Source organism: Fusarium oxysporum, chromosome I, assembly GCF_013085055.1.
Source record: "Fusarium oxysporum Fo47 chromosome I, complete sequence".
NCBI classification, from domain to species: domain Eukaryota; kingdom Fungi; phylum Ascomycota; class Sordariomycetes; order Hypocreales; family Nectriaceae; genus Fusarium; species Fusarium oxysporum.
This window is the reverse complement of record NC_072840.1, coordinates 6,105,116-6,122,118: the sequence shown is the minus strand read 5'-3', so window position 1 is coordinate 6,122,118 and position 17,003 is coordinate 6,105,116. Positions and strand designations below refer to the sequence as shown.

The 17,003-nt window shown below is 47.6% G+C and overlaps 8 protein-coding genes across 8 annotated transcripts; 3 read left to right on the top strand and 5 right to left on the bottom strand.

Moving 5' to 3' along the window:
• Positions 1-350: 350 nt before the first annotated feature.
• On the top strand, positions 351-1,788 carry FOBCDRAFT_195929 (aminotransferase; the record flags this gene model as incomplete). The annotated part of the gene is made up of 2 exons (XM_054703045.1): positions 351-400; positions 471-1,788. The coding sequence occupies 2 exons, from the start codon at positions 351-353 to the stop codon at positions 1,786-1,788; spliced, it is 1,368 nt and encodes a 455-aa protein (XP_054559020.1).
• A 601-nt stretch (positions 1,789-2,389) lies between these two features.
• FOBCDRAFT_236115 (putative allantoate permease) lies at positions 2,390-4,099 on the top strand (the record flags this gene model as incomplete). Its single annotated transcript, XM_059610046.1, has 4 exons — positions 2,390-2,701; positions 2,764-3,025; positions 3,093-3,713; positions 3,768-4,099. 4 exons carry the CDS (start codon positions 2,390-2,392, stop codon positions 4,097-4,099), a joined length of 1,527 nt encoding a protein of 508 aa, XP_059463973.1.
• Positions 4,100-4,491: 392 nt separating this feature from the next.
• Positions 4,492-5,045, bottom strand: FOBCDRAFT_195927 (Endoribonuclease L-PSP/chorismate mutase-like protein; the record flags this gene model as incomplete). Its single annotated transcript, XM_054703043.1, has 4 exons — positions 4,492-4,608; positions 4,663-4,863; positions 4,933-4,946; positions 5,000-5,045. 4 exons carry the CDS (start codon positions 5,043-5,045, stop codon positions 4,492-4,494), a joined length of 378 nt encoding a protein of 125 aa, XP_054559018.1.
• Positions 5,046-6,614: 1,569 nt separating this feature from the next.
• On the bottom strand, positions 6,615-7,958 carry FOBCDRAFT_268246 (uncharacterized protein; the record flags this gene model as incomplete). The annotated part of the gene is made up of 3 exons (XM_031194934.2): positions 6,615-6,761; positions 6,818-7,478; positions 7,531-7,958. The coding sequence occupies 3 exons, from the start codon at positions 7,956-7,958 to the stop codon at positions 6,615-6,617; spliced, it is 1,236 nt and encodes a 411-aa protein (XP_031029672.2).
• Positions 7,959-8,160: 202 nt separating this feature from the next.
• On the bottom strand, positions 8,161-9,778 carry FOBCDRAFT_247442 (major facilitator superfamily domain-containing protein; the record flags this gene model as incomplete). Its single annotated transcript, XM_031194933.2, has 4 exons — positions 8,161-8,383; positions 8,433-8,852; positions 8,903-9,553; positions 9,609-9,778. The coding sequence occupies 4 exons, from the start codon at positions 9,776-9,778 to the stop codon at positions 8,161-8,163; spliced, it is 1,464 nt and encodes a 487-aa protein (XP_031029671.2).
• A 1,029-nt stretch (positions 9,779-10,807) lies between these two features.
• FOBCDRAFT_268244 (uncharacterized protein) lies at positions 10,808-11,467 on the bottom strand (the record flags this gene model as incomplete). The annotated part of the gene is made up of 1 exon (XM_054703042.1): positions 10,808-11,467. One exon carries the CDS (start codon positions 11,465-11,467, stop codon positions 10,808-10,810), a length of 660 nt encoding a protein of 219 aa, XP_054559017.1.
• Positions 11,468-11,697: 230 nt separating this feature from the next.
• FOBCDRAFT_268243 (major facilitator superfamily domain-containing protein) lies at positions 11,698-14,348 on the top strand (the record flags this gene model as incomplete). Its single annotated transcript, XM_059611410.1, has 9 exons — positions 11,698-11,914; positions 11,972-12,225; positions 12,287-12,462; positions 12,490-12,742; positions 12,806-12,840; positions 12,897-12,954; positions 13,008-13,248; positions 13,302-13,697; positions 13,756-14,348. The coding sequence occupies 9 exons, from the start codon at positions 11,698-11,700 to the stop codon at positions 14,346-14,348; spliced, it is 2,223 nt and encodes a 740-aa protein (XP_059463972.1).
• A 1,211-nt stretch (positions 14,349-15,559) lies between these two features.
• On the bottom strand, positions 15,560-16,901 carry FOBCDRAFT_213626 (GNAT domain-containing protein). Its single transcript, XM_031194922.3, has one exon. The coding sequence runs from the start codon at positions 16,560-16,562 to the stop codon at positions 15,765-15,767; it is 798 nt and encodes a 265-aa protein (XP_031029660.3). The 5' UTR covers positions 16,563-16,901; the 3' UTR covers positions 15,560-15,764.
• Between the last annotated feature and the right edge of the window lie 102 nt (positions 16,902-17,003).

Below are 17,003 nucleotides of genomic sequence, written 5' to 3'. Positions count from 1 at the left end.
TACCTACTAGACTCGCCTATCTCTCCACCTCCAGGATACTGCATAACTTGCCCACTGTCATTCGATTTCCCCACAATGTTTGTTTGGTTCCCCGCCTCCACTAGATAAGGGTGCGGTACCATGATAAATGACACCACAAAGTATTCCCTAGCCTAGGTATTGATCTGATTCATATACGATATTGAGGGAGTCGGACCAGTGTCCGACGCTAAGATTGCTACAATCACATAAATACAAAATCTTGTGCCATTCACTACTATATAGTGATGATATGGCGGTGGGCATGTAATGTTTGGTAAAGGAAATTACAATTCGTCTGAGGTATCTCATAGCGGTAATCGGTCGCCACGATGGGCTCGCTCAACAAGTTTCCCGACAAGCACATCAACCTCCAATTAGGGTATGTCTACGTGTTGCATATTTGATCCAATGTCCCTGCTGCGTAAAACAGGACTGAATTGATCTCACAGATGGCCTTCACCGTCCTTGTTTCCTTCAAAGCTTCTTGCAGAGGCGGCGCAGGAAACACTCCTCAACCCCAAGATGGCTGCCCAGACACTTGTATATGGTCCTGACCCTGGCCACGAATTTGTACGAACGGGAACCGCACAATGGTTGAACAGGTTCTACGAGCCCGAAGCCGGCGATATAGAGCCGGGACAACTGTTCATCACTCCTGGCGCCTCAGCGGCACTGGCTATGCTATTGACAAGATTCACTTCCCCCAATTTCACGCAATTCATCTGGATGATCGAGCCAACTTATTTTCTGGCGTGTCCAGCTTTCCGGGAGGCTGGCTTTGATGGTCGGCTGCGAGGGGTTCCAGAAGATGTAGAAGGGCTCGATATCGACTTTCTGAGAACCGGCCTCACTGGGGCTGAGGCTGAGGCCAGAGAGTATGAGGATGGAATCATCAGTGACTCAGCCTTTGCGCGAAGCTCTAAGCTATACAGGCATATCATCTATATGGTTCCTACCTTTAGCAACCCAAGTGCAAAGGTCATGTCTCTGCGGCGCCGTGAGCAAGTTGTGCGATTGGCTCGTCAGTTTGACTGCCTCATCATATCCGACGACGTCTACGACTGTCTTCGTTGGCCTCACCCAAACACCACAGAAGGCGCACAGCTACCAAAGTCTTTACCACGGTTGGTAGACCTGGATCGTCTGCTGCCTGGTGGAACAGATTGGGGTAACGCCGTAAGTAATGGATCCTTCTCCAAAGTTGTAGCACCGGGAGTAAGGGTTGGCTGGGTAGAAGGGTCTTCCCTCATCGTCAGAGAACTTTGCAGACTGGGCCCTGTAACATCAGGAGGCTGCCAGAGTCAGCTCTCATCCATGATTCTCGGACAGATGCTCATCTCGGGGAAGCTGGAGGAGCACATCCAGTCGACCCTCATTCCCGTATATCAGCGTCGACACCGTGCCATGCTTGAATCTATCGACAAGTACCTGCTCCCACTTGGGTTCAGTATTTCGACAACAGAGATGAGCGATGGCGATAATACGCAAGGAATGTTAGCCGGTGGTTTCTTTTTGTATCTACTATTCCCTACCGATTCACCGCCGGCTGAAGCTGTAGCCATTGTTGCCCTAGAAGGGTTCAACCTACTGATAGCGCATGGTGGTATGATGTGTGTAGCGGGAGACTCTGGCTGTGCAAAAAGAAGTAAGAAGGGCTTTGGCCAGGGTGCGAGATTGTGTTGGGCTTGGCACGATGAAGCCGACATTGCTGAGGGAATCCAGAGATTGGCTTCAGCTTTTGAGCACTCACGAACGCGTTTAACTTAGCTGTTGGGATGCAGTTAGATCAAGCTGAGCTTTTTGCGAAAATATACATAGGTGTCCAGAGATTGCATAGTTCAACAGTAAATAATGCTTGATTCGCTTCGGGACATTTTAACAGTTTCTGCACCTCCCATTGTCCAATGCCGTTTAAAGCCTATATTTTGACCGGTAATATTGTCGAAGTTTATGCGTTATTGCAGTACCAACATTAGACACGAGACCTGTTGCCACAAAGTCCGGAGACATCACGTCTGCTTATCTTCTAAGCTTCCATTACCACTGGGCGGACTCTACTCCGCCTCTCAGCGGACCTTCTAGCGCCCTTATCTCACTATCGCCCTCGCTAAACCTTGACACTATCAGCGTTTCTTAGCGGCCTTTCGGTGCTGCTCCGCACCCCCCTCCCCCACTCGCTACCATCTCAGCGGACTCTTGGGGCCGACAGTTCTACTCGCGGGGTCGAATTGGCATGATAGTTCCGTCCATAGATACCATTAAGCCAGCTGCACGTCGTGTTGCTTGCCGTCATATAACTACGCTCGTCAGTTCCGGCATCTATTTCCAACAGCCAATATACAGCAGAGCTCGTTTAGTGACATTCAACATGGGCGACAAAGACCCAATCTCGACTGGTAGCAATGCCGACGTCGGCATGGGCGAAATCAAGCAAGCGGGCATGGGTCGTGATATTGCAGCCGAGTTGACAGCTCACTTCGCCCATGAGCCTGGATATGACCGCGACGAGGAGAGAAGGCTGCGATGGAAGGTCGACATGCGCCTGGTTCCTATACTCTTCATGAACATTACCCTTCCCGCCATAGACAAAGTGACGCCTTCGACGGGCGCGCTGTACGGTCTGCGAGAAGACCTCAATCTAAAAGGCGACCAATGTGCCTGGGTTGGGTCTGCTTTCTACGTGGGTCCTTCCCCCAGAGACTTTCGATCCAGTTTGACTTATTGACGGTTGTGACTTTCTAGTTTGGTTACCTCCTTTGGTGCTTTCCCTCGTCCCAGATCCTTCAGCGCCTCCCCATCGCCAAATCCATGTTTGCGGTAATGGTATGCTGGGGCTTTGTCCTCATCGGCGCTGGATTCAGCCAGAGCTTTGTGCCCATGATTGTCGTCATCAGGGTTCTTCTTGGAGCTCTGGAGGCTCCTGTTGCGCCGGGTAACTTTATTATCATGACTATGTGGTACACGCGCGACGAGCAGCCGGTCAGAGCAGGCCTCTTCTACACTGGTGAGCCATATCGTGCATTGCATGCTTGTATCGCAGCTGTAACCAGTCACTAATATTCTGTTGACAGGCCTTGCTACTCTCTTCACAGGAACACTTGGTTGGGCTGTAGGATTCGTACATTCCGACTGGGCCTGGCGTAGCTTCTTCTGGATCACCGGAGCCATCACTCTCATCTACGCTGCTATAGTAGGCATCTTTCTCCCGGACAATCCCGTCAAGGCCAAGTTCATATCGCAGCGAGAAAAGTGCGTTGCGATCGAGCGATTACGTGCAGACCAATTGGGAATTGAGAACAAGTCGTTCGACAGAGCACATATCATAGAACTGCTTCAGGACCCCAAGACATATCTCATGTTCTTCTTCCATGTCTGGGTTTCTATCCCCAACGGTGGCCTCACCAACTTCGCGCCCCTTATCATCAAAGGTCTCGGCTACTCTCCCCAGAGGTCGACGCTGCTTATGATGCCAACTGGAATCATCCAAACCTTGAGTAGCTATCTCTGCAACTTTGGGGTTTACCTCTGCATCAAGCGCTTTCCCAACCTGCAACTTCGTGGCGCTTTCGTCATCGGCGGTCTTGTGGTTGGTATGATCGCAACTGTTCTACTCTATACTCTGCCCACAGATGCCTTTACGAGCAGGCTGCTAGCCCTATACTGGCCCTACTTCTACCTCGGTCCTTATATCGGTAAGCTGCTTTGTCACATCGCGTCTTCTGAAGGCTGTTCAAATCGTTCAATAGTCTCCCTTGGCATGAATAGTGCCAACACCGCTGGACACACCAAAAAGGTCACCATGAACGCAGTCGTCTTTACAGCATACTGCATCAGTAATATTATCGGCCCGCAGTTCTTTAAAGCATCGCAGGCTCCTCTCTACCCTCTGGGAATGGGTGCTATGTTGACCTCATATATCTTAAGTATTATTACGATATCTCTTTATATGCTGTACTGTTGGAAGGAAAACCGAAGACGACGGATGGTTGACACTAGTGCTGATCAACGGGTGCATGTCGACACTGACTTCAATGACGTTACCGATCAAGCAAATATCCACTTTAGATATGTCTGGTAGATTTTGGACTGCTTATTGGGGATCGTGAAAGAGGTTTGGTTCTGAGCATATGTAGCAAATTGGAAATTATAAAGTTGCTCCACACTCCTGATACCATTTCAAAATATGCATTGTGATAACTCCTCCTTCCCGCGTATATATCACAGAAGGCATTTATCGGTATTACATTCCAAGCAGCTTAATGATTCATCTATATAGTGATTTATATACTTGAGTAGTTCGTTTGTGGGGAGGGCTGGTAGGTTTTACTTGATAATTACAGAAGTTAGTCTTAAGACGCCTTCTTCAATTTATTACTGGCCATAGTAACACCTCTCAACAGGAAACAATATAGACTTGTGATATACTCTTAATTAGTATTCTATGAGCATTTCCCTTTCGTTCTTCCCGTTTTACCAAAGAGCTATAACCTCAATCTCCACATCCACGTTCTTAGGGAGAGTTTTGACCGCAACGCAGCTGCGCGCAGGCTTATGGGAAAACCATTTCTCATACTCAGTATTAATCTCCTATAGACTCATTTTAATTCAGATTCACATATACATACTCTTGTTAAAACTTACAACAAAGTAAGACATATCAGAGATAAAAACGGTAGTCTTAACAACCTTTGCGAGAGATGACCCAGCCGCTTCCAAGACACCTTGAACATTCTTGGCAACTTGCCGAGTCTGCTCTGTAATACCCTTTACAAGCTCACCATCAGGGGTGAGTGGGATTTGACCCGAAGTATAAATCATAGTGGGTGTCTTGATAGCTTGTGACTATTTCAGAAATTGTTAGCATATTCGGGGCTATTTTTGAAGTTGAGATATGTAATAAGGTCTACATACATAGGGACCGAGTGCTGATTGACAATGTCAGTATTTAACTCCACAGTCCAGTCCTCTTGAAAAGTACCTGAGGGGGCATTCTTTGTGCTGATTACTTGCTGATCGGAATACATGGTTGGTGTAAATTAATTTGCTGTTGCTGCGATACGAAGTCCTTCGGTAGTTGCATAGATATAGTTGTTTACGTGGAGAGCAATGCAGGTAGAAGTCAAGCTAAACAGGATTAATTACAACACGACTCAGTTCCGGTTATTATAACAAGATAGTTTATTATATTGCAAAAGGCAAGTCACTGACATTAGGTGAGACATAACTACGTACTGTTTTCTTGTCCAAGTTAATACAAGTTATCCAATTACATTCTTTTCCGCTGTTTCCATATTCTTGTTAGCCTCCCTTTTTGCAGCGGCTAGTGTATTTGACCTTTGAGATGTCCTCAGTGGATGTTTCCAACGCACGTGGGCGGCAACTTATCTTCCCCACACTATCGAGACAAGCCGCCTAATATTTAGCTACATGCGCGCAAAAGAATCCAATTGGACGGCATACTTTAATTAAAACCTGTTAACCTGGCTAGTTGAACATCCGAGGATATGGCTATGACCAGTTAGCGCAGACTACTGTGGTGCGCACTTCATGATCTTTTCCCAAACCAAGTCCTTATTGTAAGCAGTCTTGATGCCGTTCAGGGCGCCAGGAACATTGTCAGTATCCACACAGTACGTTCCATCATCGGCATCTATTAGCTCTTGGGCGATTCGCGAAGTCATTTTGGGGTGGCTCTGGAATGTCAGAACCTTATGAGAATGGGAGATAAGAATTTCGTCACTGGCCGCGAGTGGTTTAAAGCCTGGAGCGGGAGATCTGATATAGCATTTGTGAAATTTCATGAGATTTTATTCGGCCTTGTCAGCTTGTTTGGACTGTACTTTTTGCACACAGTTCTTACTGGGGTAGTGAGGTATTAAGCACAGCACTGTGCTGCATTACCAGATCAAAGATGCACTTTTAGAGCCACGTGTCTGGTTCGTCGCCGGTCAGCGAATTGCTATTGGCATCATCAATCCTTTGGCTGGATTTGGCTACAGGCCTAACCAGGCGGCGAGAGAGGCCGTTACTTCTGAGGCCACATCGGCTTGCAATGATGTCGGTGAAGACGGATTCAAGGACTTGACAGATAAGAACCGCAACCTCTACAACAAGCTGTAAAAAGTGCCGTCGGTATTAGTACTGCATCAATATAACTATAAGCTTGCTTAGCGCTTAAGCACAGTTTTAACCCTCGACAAGTGCGCGCCCCGATTGAAATTCTGCGCGACGAAGGTGATCGGAATGAGGGCGCGTCCGTCGGGGCAGGGCCGCGAACGGTCACTTTGAGTTTCTATGACCCAAGGGCCGTTTGAGTGAGCTCAACAGCCCTAGCGAAGCAAGTTTGGTGAGCTTCAAGGGCATTCTCCCCTGGTATTCCAACTCTGATTGTTCAATGCGTTTTATATACTTCAACAATTAAACAGAATCTTATCAGTTTCTCACACGGCTCGTTGCGCTATTTAAGCTTTATAGGACCATAAGGGGTTAATAGTAAGTAACCTCTTTATAAGAAATCTATTATTACAGTGCAGATAAAACACTTATTATAAGTATAAAGTACATATTATAATACTCACAGAATATAACAGACATTAATTATTGGGGTCCAGAGGGGCTCCTCCTGTGGTTTGCTTATGAAACTGCCATGGGCCAACCATCTGTGACCACTGCGACGCACTTCCTGCATCTTGGGAAGCATGTTCACCATTCAACCTCCTCTGCCACTCTCTAGGTAGACCCTGAGTATAATTAGCCCGTTTCATATAGCTATTAAGAGCACAGGGTTATGACATACAGTAAACTGCCCCGTTGAGCCGTCAAATCCAATATGGGTAACATGGTAGGGATTTTCTGGTGCACTCACCACTGGCTTCTTGCGCCTTCTCGCAAAGCGTCCGAGTAGCCGTGGAGGTGCCTGAGCCTGGTTCGTTGGTGGAAAGATGTTGTCCGCACCATTTTGCGTCTTTTGCTGTGAGGTAGAAGACTTGGGAGCCTGAGAACTATCTGAGCGTACCACAGCCCCTTCCTCGCCAAATACATAGCATTCGTTGTTACTCAAATCATTGGAGTAAACTGGCAAGGCGTAGAAAGAGATGTTAGACACTTGAGAGAGGCTTAGGTTGGAGAAAAGAGACAGCGCAGTCGTGTACAATGCAGTGCTTGTAAGAGATGTCATAGATTGTCTACCTATGGCGCGGTTGTACACTCGAGATGCCTGGAGGTCCTGGTCGAATGTGAATTTGATGGCGGAAGCCTGTGTGTCGATGAATGAAAGAGATTTTGAGCCTCGTGCCTGTCGAAGGGTAGAGACATCGTCTCTCCTAGATTCTGCAATAATAGAACCCTCTCGCTCAAGCCCTCTGATACGACTGGCAAGATCTTGGTTGCTTTGGAGCAATTCCTCAACAAGATTGCAGAGGTGGTGAGTTGAACTTTGTGCTTCTTTCATTGTTTCACTACTCTGTTAGTATAAGAAAAATGGCCCAAATAGAATATAAGAAAACTCACCACTGCAAAACGGTCAACATCAACGTCAACGACGACTTGTGATTTTGAAGGCGCTGGACAATAGCACAGATGTAAGGCTCTTGTCGAGCCCATTTCATCTTATCAATAGTCCCCATGCCAGGGCTCAGATTCAGCTGGTCCATAAGGCGCTGGAGATCCGAGAACGTAGTAACGCATCCTGTCAGTGTAGTAAGAACATGTTCCAACAGAATCAATGCCCCTCGTTCACCGGGGGCTTGAGCCTGTCCGCGCACATAGGCCTGAAGCGAACCAAGTGCCGCTGTGATATCGGCTACTTCAAACACAAGATGACGTGCAAGTTGAGGGGCGTCTCTAGCGTTGGTCGCGAATGTCCAAAGACATGATGTGATCTTGGCTCCGGCGCCTAGAAGTCCTACAACGGATGCCGAGACGGATAAAGGATCCATGGTAGCAGAATCGGTGAAAGGAAAGATGGAAGGAGAAGGATTGAAGTGGGGTTGGGAGCCGAATTGTCATATTTCTTCTGGTGAATATGCGCTGCCTCCACCAAAAATCACAAGGCAGATTCAGCCGCACCAAAGAAGGCGCCTGCATAAATGCGACACCACGGGAGAGTTTAATTGGACAGACAATTGGAACGTCGCCTATCTAATATGTAAAGCGGAAGCTTGGATGGTCATCCCCCAAGTTATTTCTCTCGTCCTCTGGCAAGCCGTATCTGTGGTCCCTTTTACCCTCATCTCTTAACCTATTCTCTCGTCTGATATATAACAAAAATACCAGAGAGCTGAGTCCACAGAGCCAGACAAGGCCAAGACCTAAGCCAAATCCTAGAGGATATGTGGGCGCCTGAGTCGTGACAAAGATATTGCTGTGCAATTGTTAGTAGCCTCGCTTCGGATTAAACATCACGAACCTACCTAGCAATGATCCCTCCAACATTACCAATACCAATCTGCATTGCAGAAGCTACACCCAATTTGTAATGGCCTGCCATGTTGTTGCTCACCCAGACCAACACGATTGGCTGGGCGATGTACCCACCAGCGACAATAAAGAAGAGGGCCATGTATCGTATCCCGACGCTGACAGACATCATGTTGAGCAGAATGACATATCCGACGGTCGTGAAAAGACAGCCTATAAGGATAAAACCTGAACGATGCCTTGTCTTGTCGCTCGCGATAGCGGAAATAAGTGCACACACGGTTGCGAAAAGAAAGATAGGGATCGACATGATTTGTGCGCGGATAGACGTCCAGCCCAGCTGTCTGAGGATGGTTGGGGTGAAGAAGGAGCCGGAGTAGCTGGTAGTGACGATACCCATGTACATCAAGATACTGTCAGGGTTAGCAATAAACTCCACTCGTGAGGTCAACGTGTGACTTACCCGAGATATATCTTGACGTCCGAGAAGATTCTCTTTGCTGTTCTCTTATCCCACGTATTCATGTGAGTATCCTTTTTATCCGCCGCAAGACGGTCGACAAGCAGCGCTCGTTCGTCATCGTTGAGAAATCTAGCAGTCTCGGGCCAGTCTGGGATCATCCAATAGCTCCAGATTGCAATAGCAACGGTAGCGGCACCTTCGATGATGAAGATCCATCTCCAACCACCATAGCCAGCAATCCCGTCCATGTGAGCGATAGCATAGGCCAACAGACCACTGAATGCTCCAGCGACGATGCTGGCTGAGAAGAAGAGGTTGAAACGCCACTGCAGCTCGTGTCGGCAGTAGTACATGCTGAGGAGATACACACACGCCGGAAAGAAGCCAGCCTCAAGACCACCAATTATAACGCGGCATACGATCAGTCCAGCGAAGGATTGGGTGAGCCCTTGACAGATCGTGACGATACCCCACCCTGTCATGATAGCTGAGAGGAACAGCGACGGTCTCATATTCTTGAGTAGGATATTACACGGTACTTCAAGGAGGATGTAAAGAATGAAGAAGGTGAACAGCGCGATGTTGTAATCTTCACCTGACATATTAAGGTCGGCTTCCAAGCCTTGGATACGAGCATTCCCGATGTTGATTCTGCAAGTCAGATCATATTAGAAATATGCCTGAGGATATTTGGAGGAGACCTTACCGATCTATGAATGCGCAGAGAAAGAGCAAGAAGAGAATGGGGACGAGATTTCGGTCAACCTTCCGAATGACCTTTCTCTCGAGTATCGGATCGACCAGCTGTTGTTCGCTCTTGGGGTTCTCATCTTGGCTGATCCTCGGACCGCCAACTTGGTCGATCTTGTCCGACATGAAGGCCAAGAAGTTGGTGTTGTAGGGAATCCGCTGTCAATGATGGAGAGATGAGCTCGAGATATTGACTTGAACGGTCGAGATGGAGATGCAAGGATAAGGCTTGGATCTGCCATGGTCTATCTCTTTATAGCAGGCCAGCTCCGTCTCTCCTACTCAGGACCCGGGGAGCCGGGAGTCTCGCGGCAATCTCCCGGGATTAGTTACTCCGCGCCTCGGGTAGCAAGTGACGTCCAACATGCAATCCGTGAACCCGGGGTAATCTGGGGTAGTAAGGGATAACTGTGCGGGGTTTGAAATCAGCGCTCGAATAAGGGCAAAGGCGATGGGGATTGCACACCATCAGAAGATATAATAGGTCTAGTTCCCTCGGATGATGTCCATCACTAACTTGGAAATGAAGCTAAGCTTAACATGAGAAGCCTATCACGTTGAGGCAATGCATTAAGAGCAACTCGGTTTGAGTTCCGACTGTCGGAAATTCGGAAATATGCCGTAAATGCTTCACCAGCGACCGCGGATCTTGAGAAAGTTTCGACTGTTACTAATCCTAAAGATGAATCTAAGCGGGAATGAACCTTGAAGTAACAGCTCGTCTTTAAGCTATTTGCTACTGCCCAAGTTGGTCAAGTTCATGCCATCTAGCTGCACGTTTGCTACCAAAGTTTGCCTATGGATCAGCTTGCACTAAAGGTGGGGACGGCATGGACAGGGAGATAGCAGCTGAATGGGCAAGTCTAAGCGGTTTTTTATTAGCTGTGAACCTCACTGAAGAGCTTCTCTAGAGCTTAAATCGGGAAGAGGAGAGTCCGGTCTATAAAGATTAATTCTTATGTAAGTGGAGGAAGCTCAATTGTTGACGATTGGGTTTTTAGATAAGTTTGGCCTGGTCCTGGACTTATATTTAACTGATGATGGGGTGGGGCTGACCTAAGTAATGGCATTTGCTAAGAAGCTCAAGCAGGGTTCTATTGAGAAGTCATATAATTAAGAAAATCTATCTTAATTACTATAGAAAGCTAGTCATACCTAAATAAGAATACCAGCTTCATAATGATCCCAGATAATTTGGTCCTCTTCTAGAATACCTGCTCCGACACGCGTAAACACAGTTTGGTTATCTGTAGAAGGCTTGATAATTAAAACAAAACACTTCAGAATATGAGGACCTATAACGTTATCCAATTTCGCCTTTCCAAGAACAAGGCATCGGAATTCCTTTAGGCCCTTGCCGTTAGAAGCTGAAGTATCAAAACTTATCGTGCTGGCTGCCTCATTGGTTGGGACCGATTTCAACTCTCTGACCTTCTTAAGTGCAAGAACAGAGGGCCTGTTAGTTTTATCTGCTTCCCAGTACCATTTGCCAGCTGCGCCACTTCCAGAGTCAAAGGGAGATGAATACTCTTTTGTCCAGGCAACCTTGTTGAAGTCTGCTTCAACATAGGAGATGACCCCATCATATGCCATCCACGACCACGATGGAACATTTCTCTCCTTGGGGAACTTGATCAAACGAAGGGAGCCTGTGGTGTCGACTTTCTTCCAGAGAAGGCTTCGTTCTAAAAAGGTTTCAAAAACCCCATAGCCTCCACGAGTGTTGAATGCCGTCGTCAAACGCTTCTCCAACCCAGAAATAGCAATAGGACGGTCTTGAGCATCCCAAAATGTTCGCTTGGAGTACTGATTCATCGTGCTTCCTAAATACGGCTTTGACAACAGGGAAAAGTACTCCAACTTCTTGGCAATGCGGCAGCCTAAAAACTATTTATTGCACGAGAGGCCTCGTTTTTACTTGTACGACCATGAAGCACCGAGAAGTATCAGACGCTGAAATCCCATAGTCAATATCCTCGGCATACTGACATTTCCTGAGGTTCTATATCTTTGTACGAAAACCCCACAGTCGCTTGTTGATAGCCATGACAGCCACCCACCGAAGCGAGAACGACTTGAAACCTCAAGGCGCAGATCCTTTTGGGCACGAGGAAATCGAAGTCGTTAACAAACAGCAACATATCGAGGATGCTGTCCAGTATGATGAAGCTGAAGCGCGGCGAATATTGAGAAAGGTCGACTACCGCGTTGTGCCTTTACTGACCATCATGTACCTAATTGCTTTCATCGACAGAGCTAACAGTGAGCCATTCCCACCCGCCAGCCTCATTGCTAACGGCCAGTAACTGACGACTTCAGTCGGAAATGCCAAGATCGCTGGCATGAACGATGAGCTCGGGCTTACTGGACGCCAGTACAATATCGTACTTACTGTTTTCTTCATCCCATACGCTCTTTTGGAGGTTCCAAGCAATATCATACTCAAACTTACCAGGCCGAGCATCTGGCTACCGTCCATCATGCTTGCCTGTGGAATAGTTTTGACTCTCATGGGTATCGTCCAGAACTTCACTGGTTTGACGATTGCACGTGTCTTTCTCGGAATTCCCGAGGTATGTACTAACTTCAGAGTTGAGATGTTTTATAGACCCATGGAACTAAAATGAAATACAGGCCGGTTTCTTCCCAGGTGCAACGTATCTTCTCACCACGTGGTATCTACGGTATGAAGTTCAAACACGCACGATATTCTTTTATGCCGGCGCATCACTGTCAGGTGCCTTTTTAGGACTTTTGGCAAATGGAATCCAGCGAATGGAAGGCGTTGCTGGTCTGCGAGGATGGAGATAGTAAGCCTCGCTACTTATTCGGTGTAGTGCACTGTTGCTCATTACCATTAGGATCTTCATCCTCGAAGGTATTGCCAAGGTGCTAGTGGCCGTCTGGCTTTACTTTGTCTTACCAGACGGCCCAGAGACGGCAAAATTTCTTACTCCTGAGGAACGGCGGTTCCTCGCCTGGCGCATGCAAGCAGAGATGGGCATCAACTCCGACCAAGCTCACGAGGAAAAGCTGGATTTCCAGACAGTCAAGAGCGGTCTCAACGATTGGCGGATTTATGTAGCTGTTGTATGTTTTCCCTAATACGAAGGAAACCGGCTTGAGGACAGATACTAACGGGTTATGTCATAGATCATTTTCTTGGCCAACTCCGTGGGTATTTACGCGTAAGTCAGAGCCCGATGTGTCTATATTTACGCTTCAAATTTGACCTAGACCCTAGGTTTTCGTTTACGGTACCGACCGTAATTCTTGAGCTTGGATACACAGCAGCCACCGCGGTATGTTATCCAGCTCCTCTTCCCACACCGGGATTCCGTCTCACAGAATGTAGCAACTCCTGACAATTCCAATTTATGTTTGCGCCATGATACTTGCCACTACGCTAGCTGTGCTACCTGATCGATACAAAAAACGATTCCCTTTCCTCATGGTTGGCCTAGGCGTCGCGGCTGCAGGACTTATATCGCTTCTTGCTATTCCCAGACCAGGTTTACCTGGCCTCACCTATGGATTCCTATTTTTAGCAGCAAGCGGGCACTATTCATTTATAGTACCATCAGTTTGCTGGCTCGGTATTCTGCCTTGCTCCAAATCTAACGAATTTAAGTTGACCATGTGGACATAGGAAATAACCTCAGTCCCTCGAGCAAGCGTGCGGTCGGAATGGCGGTCTTCATGTCTCTTGGAAACCTCGGCGGGATAGCTGGCAGCAACATCTTTCCAGAAGAGGAAAAGCCGCAATATCGAACAGGATACGGCTGTATGCAAGAAGATGATGGCAGGTTTGGATATGTCTCCGCTTTGCTCGTAGAACAGCTTCGTTCGACCCCAGTGAGGCAGGTCAACATATACATATCTACCGACGAGGTTATCCGTAGTCAGATTGGAAGGCCCCTCCTCTTCAATAGGTCCGCAAAAGACCTCGCGACTGAGATCGAGAATACGGCGCCAGATTGGAGTAAGCGCCAAGAAAAGGTCCATCTTGCCACGAATCTGGACACCTTCTCAGCTGGCCTCCATGGTCCAAGACGAGGGTTTAGGCGCGACTGATGTGCATGCCAATAACCTTTGTTGGAAAGGCTGGGTGTTCTTCGAAACAAGACGGCGAACAAAGCTTGTCGCGTACAGCTTCTTCAACCTTCACTCTATCGCCTACAACATCCCCCCCAAGCTCTTAAATTCTGAAATTGGAGCGCTGAACCTTCCAAGCCCTGAATCGCACTGGAGAGCCGAGACTGCTGAGCAGTGGCTAGCAGCACGTAAAAAGGATACATTCGATGAGGTATCTGTTCAATCAGCTTACAAGAACTTATCCACCAAGGCTAATGGCCGACAATCCCCCGCGCTATCGTCTTTTGGTAACTACATCTTGATACACCGTCTGGTGCAGCAAATATTTTTTGCTCGACAATCCATGATTCTCTTCGATGCTGATGATGATGCTCCGCTTCCACCGCAAGCTATGGAGAGGCTTGAATCTGCGTTATGTGCCTGGCAGCGGAATTGGGAAGCCACCAAGGACTCGTCACTAGACCCTTTAGCTCCGGGAGGACCGCTGAGTTTTAACGCCACAGCGCTGTTTAAATTAGCATATATACGCCTCCATACTGACCTTGGCCCTTATCGACGGCTCGAGACTCGTGACCCTGGGGCCAACGATCAATGGGTGTAAACCGCGCCGTTCTGCACAGCGCGCACTCACTCAGCATCCCCGTACGGATTGGGATCGAGTTCGTAGCCCGAACTCAAACACTGCATTGGAGTATAGTGCACAGTCTGTGTAATCTTGAATGTGGTCTGTTCCTGGCCAAGTGGCTCCAGACTATCGCTCATGCTTTGGCCTTCTTTACAAGCTCCAGATACCGCACTGTCAAAGATATCTGTGCACCATCGGCACTTACGTAATAATAGTATCAACCTTTTTTAAAATAATTGTCCCGCAACTACGGAGTACTCTCTATAACAAGAACATTTCGAGAGGCTTAGTTTCCGAGGTTATGGAGACCGGAAGGTCCGCGGGAATAAACTCAATTTTGAGTTTGTAAAGCTGGAACTTGCTAAAAAGCCGTTTCACATGCCGAGTTTACCCATAGACCCGTTGAATCAGTAAAGTTTTGAAGATCAGCCCTTTCTGGGAACAACTCAGGAGTGGATGTAGGTAAAAGGGAGTTCAACGCGTAAGAATAAACTTTAGGCAGCTGCCAAAGGAAATAACATTAACGGCAGTTTAGAAGAAAAGATATTCCGTCCAATAGCTAGCTAAAGCTTATTTAAACATCCCGTAATTCATCCAATAGCTTAAACAGTACTAAAAAATCGGTTGCTTTCAAAATCAGCAATAGTCAAACTGGAGATGTTTTGGTTTTTCCCTAGAGCTGATTCTGAGGCTAGCTAGCTTGCTCGGAACGTAATGAACCAATGATCGACGAAGCCCCATCGGACATCTCAACGATCTCGGGCCGAGATAACATCATAGTTTCTAAACTAATCTCAAGATCAACTGGTTGCGGCTTTGGGACGACCTTCTAGAACAAGCTTAGAAGACGGTGTAATGAAATGGAACTTGGGGCTTTGTGTCTACTATTCCTTTATCGGCCATAAGAGCAGTGGGGTTCTGCAGGCTTGAACGAAGTGAACCGTCTTGGTTCGTGGAGAAATGTCAAACTTTGCAAAGGTCATAATTCCAGAGGCCAACGTGCGTTTCGGGTCTCGAGTCAGTATATGGACAGGGCTTGCATATGTTTACCACATATGCTATAGCCGAAACAAAGATCTGCAATGGGGATAACTCCAGGAAGACAGGTGAACTCAGTCTACATCCACTGTACACATCGAAAGTCTTGCAGAGATATCTTCAAAACGGGCAATGCGAGAGTGATGAGATTGTATAACAGTCTTGTTATTAAGTATGCAACTTGAAATGGTCAGATTACCTAGTTGCTATCAAATGCCGTCTAATATGCAAAGATGCCATCATTCAACGAGTTATCGCTTGCTGTACGCGCCCTTAACCCAGTATGTCCTTAGCCCGTCTAAAATGTACCCCGTAACCGTTTTTTGACCATTTTAAAAAATTCTTCTGCTCCATCTAATCAGAGTCTTCCTCCTCAGGCATTGGCCTAGGATTGCAAATGATTGTACCAGCCCACGTGATGAGATTGCCCTCCTTTCCATCTCGCGTATCGATGCTCTCGCAGCCGCCTTGTGCAGCAACGGGTGCTTGTGACAGGACCTTTGCAAAGAAGTTCTTGGCGGCTTCGTTGCCTGCTTCCCACTGGAAAACAACACACTCGTCCATCTTGTCGCCGGGTTCTTTTCCGGGTGCGACGACGGGAACTAGTTGGTGTCGTCGTCTCTCGCGGGGCAGATCCCACCATGAATCCATGACTGCCTTCCAGAGTTCAGTCCCGTATCCCTGGCGGCAGAATTCTGGTTTGATGAGGAACTCGGCTTCAGGCCAACCAGAGATCGAGGAGGACATGGCTAGGACGTCTGGCAGGCCACCCTCGCCTATGAGCTCATTGGTCGATTTAAGAAAGGCGCCAAACCACCAGTGGCTTTGGTCATCCTGAACCAGGGAATGGAGTTGTCTTTCTGTCTCGTCCTTGTCTTTGGTTGCTCGGCCGCGAGCTGTTGAGTGGTTCTGAATGTCAGGACGTTTCCGAAGCTCATGGAATGCATCCAGGTCTTTCATTGTGAGAGGTCGGATAATAAGATGCTCAGTCTCCAGTGGGGGCCGGTCCGAAGCGCTGGGAATGGGTCGCTCCGGCAGTGTGACCGAGTAGCTGAACCATGGCGTCATGCCAAGATTCTGAAAATCCTCAGCATTGAAAAAGACCTCGAGAGGGGGGAGAGCGTGATGAAGAGGTGCCATCGTTTCCATCATGAAGCTGTGATCAAAAAGTTGTAGACACTAGCAGTAGTGGACGTGAACGGGTATTTGGATGAATTCTGGAAATTGGAGTAGAAATGAAACTAGTCTAGTAGGAGGGAATAAATAAGTACCGAGGTCTGTCTCTTTAAAAAGGATTGTCTCGTATGATGTCGATTTGGTTAGCGACGTTACATAGGAACACGGCAGAAATGAGCGGTGAGTTTTTCTCGCATTTCAGACAGGCCCAAGGAACACGAAAAAAGCCGTTGGACTGAAGAAAAAACCCCAGGGATTGGGGATTTCACATGCAGGGATTGCGCGTCGGTTAAGCAAACATGTTCCTGTAGCTAGGGTCCTCTCCTTCAAGTGGATTGCACCTCGCAAATAACAAAATACAACATGACTCCACTAGGATTTGCGGTATTTGGTTCGTGTTTTTCTTTGCACAGTGAG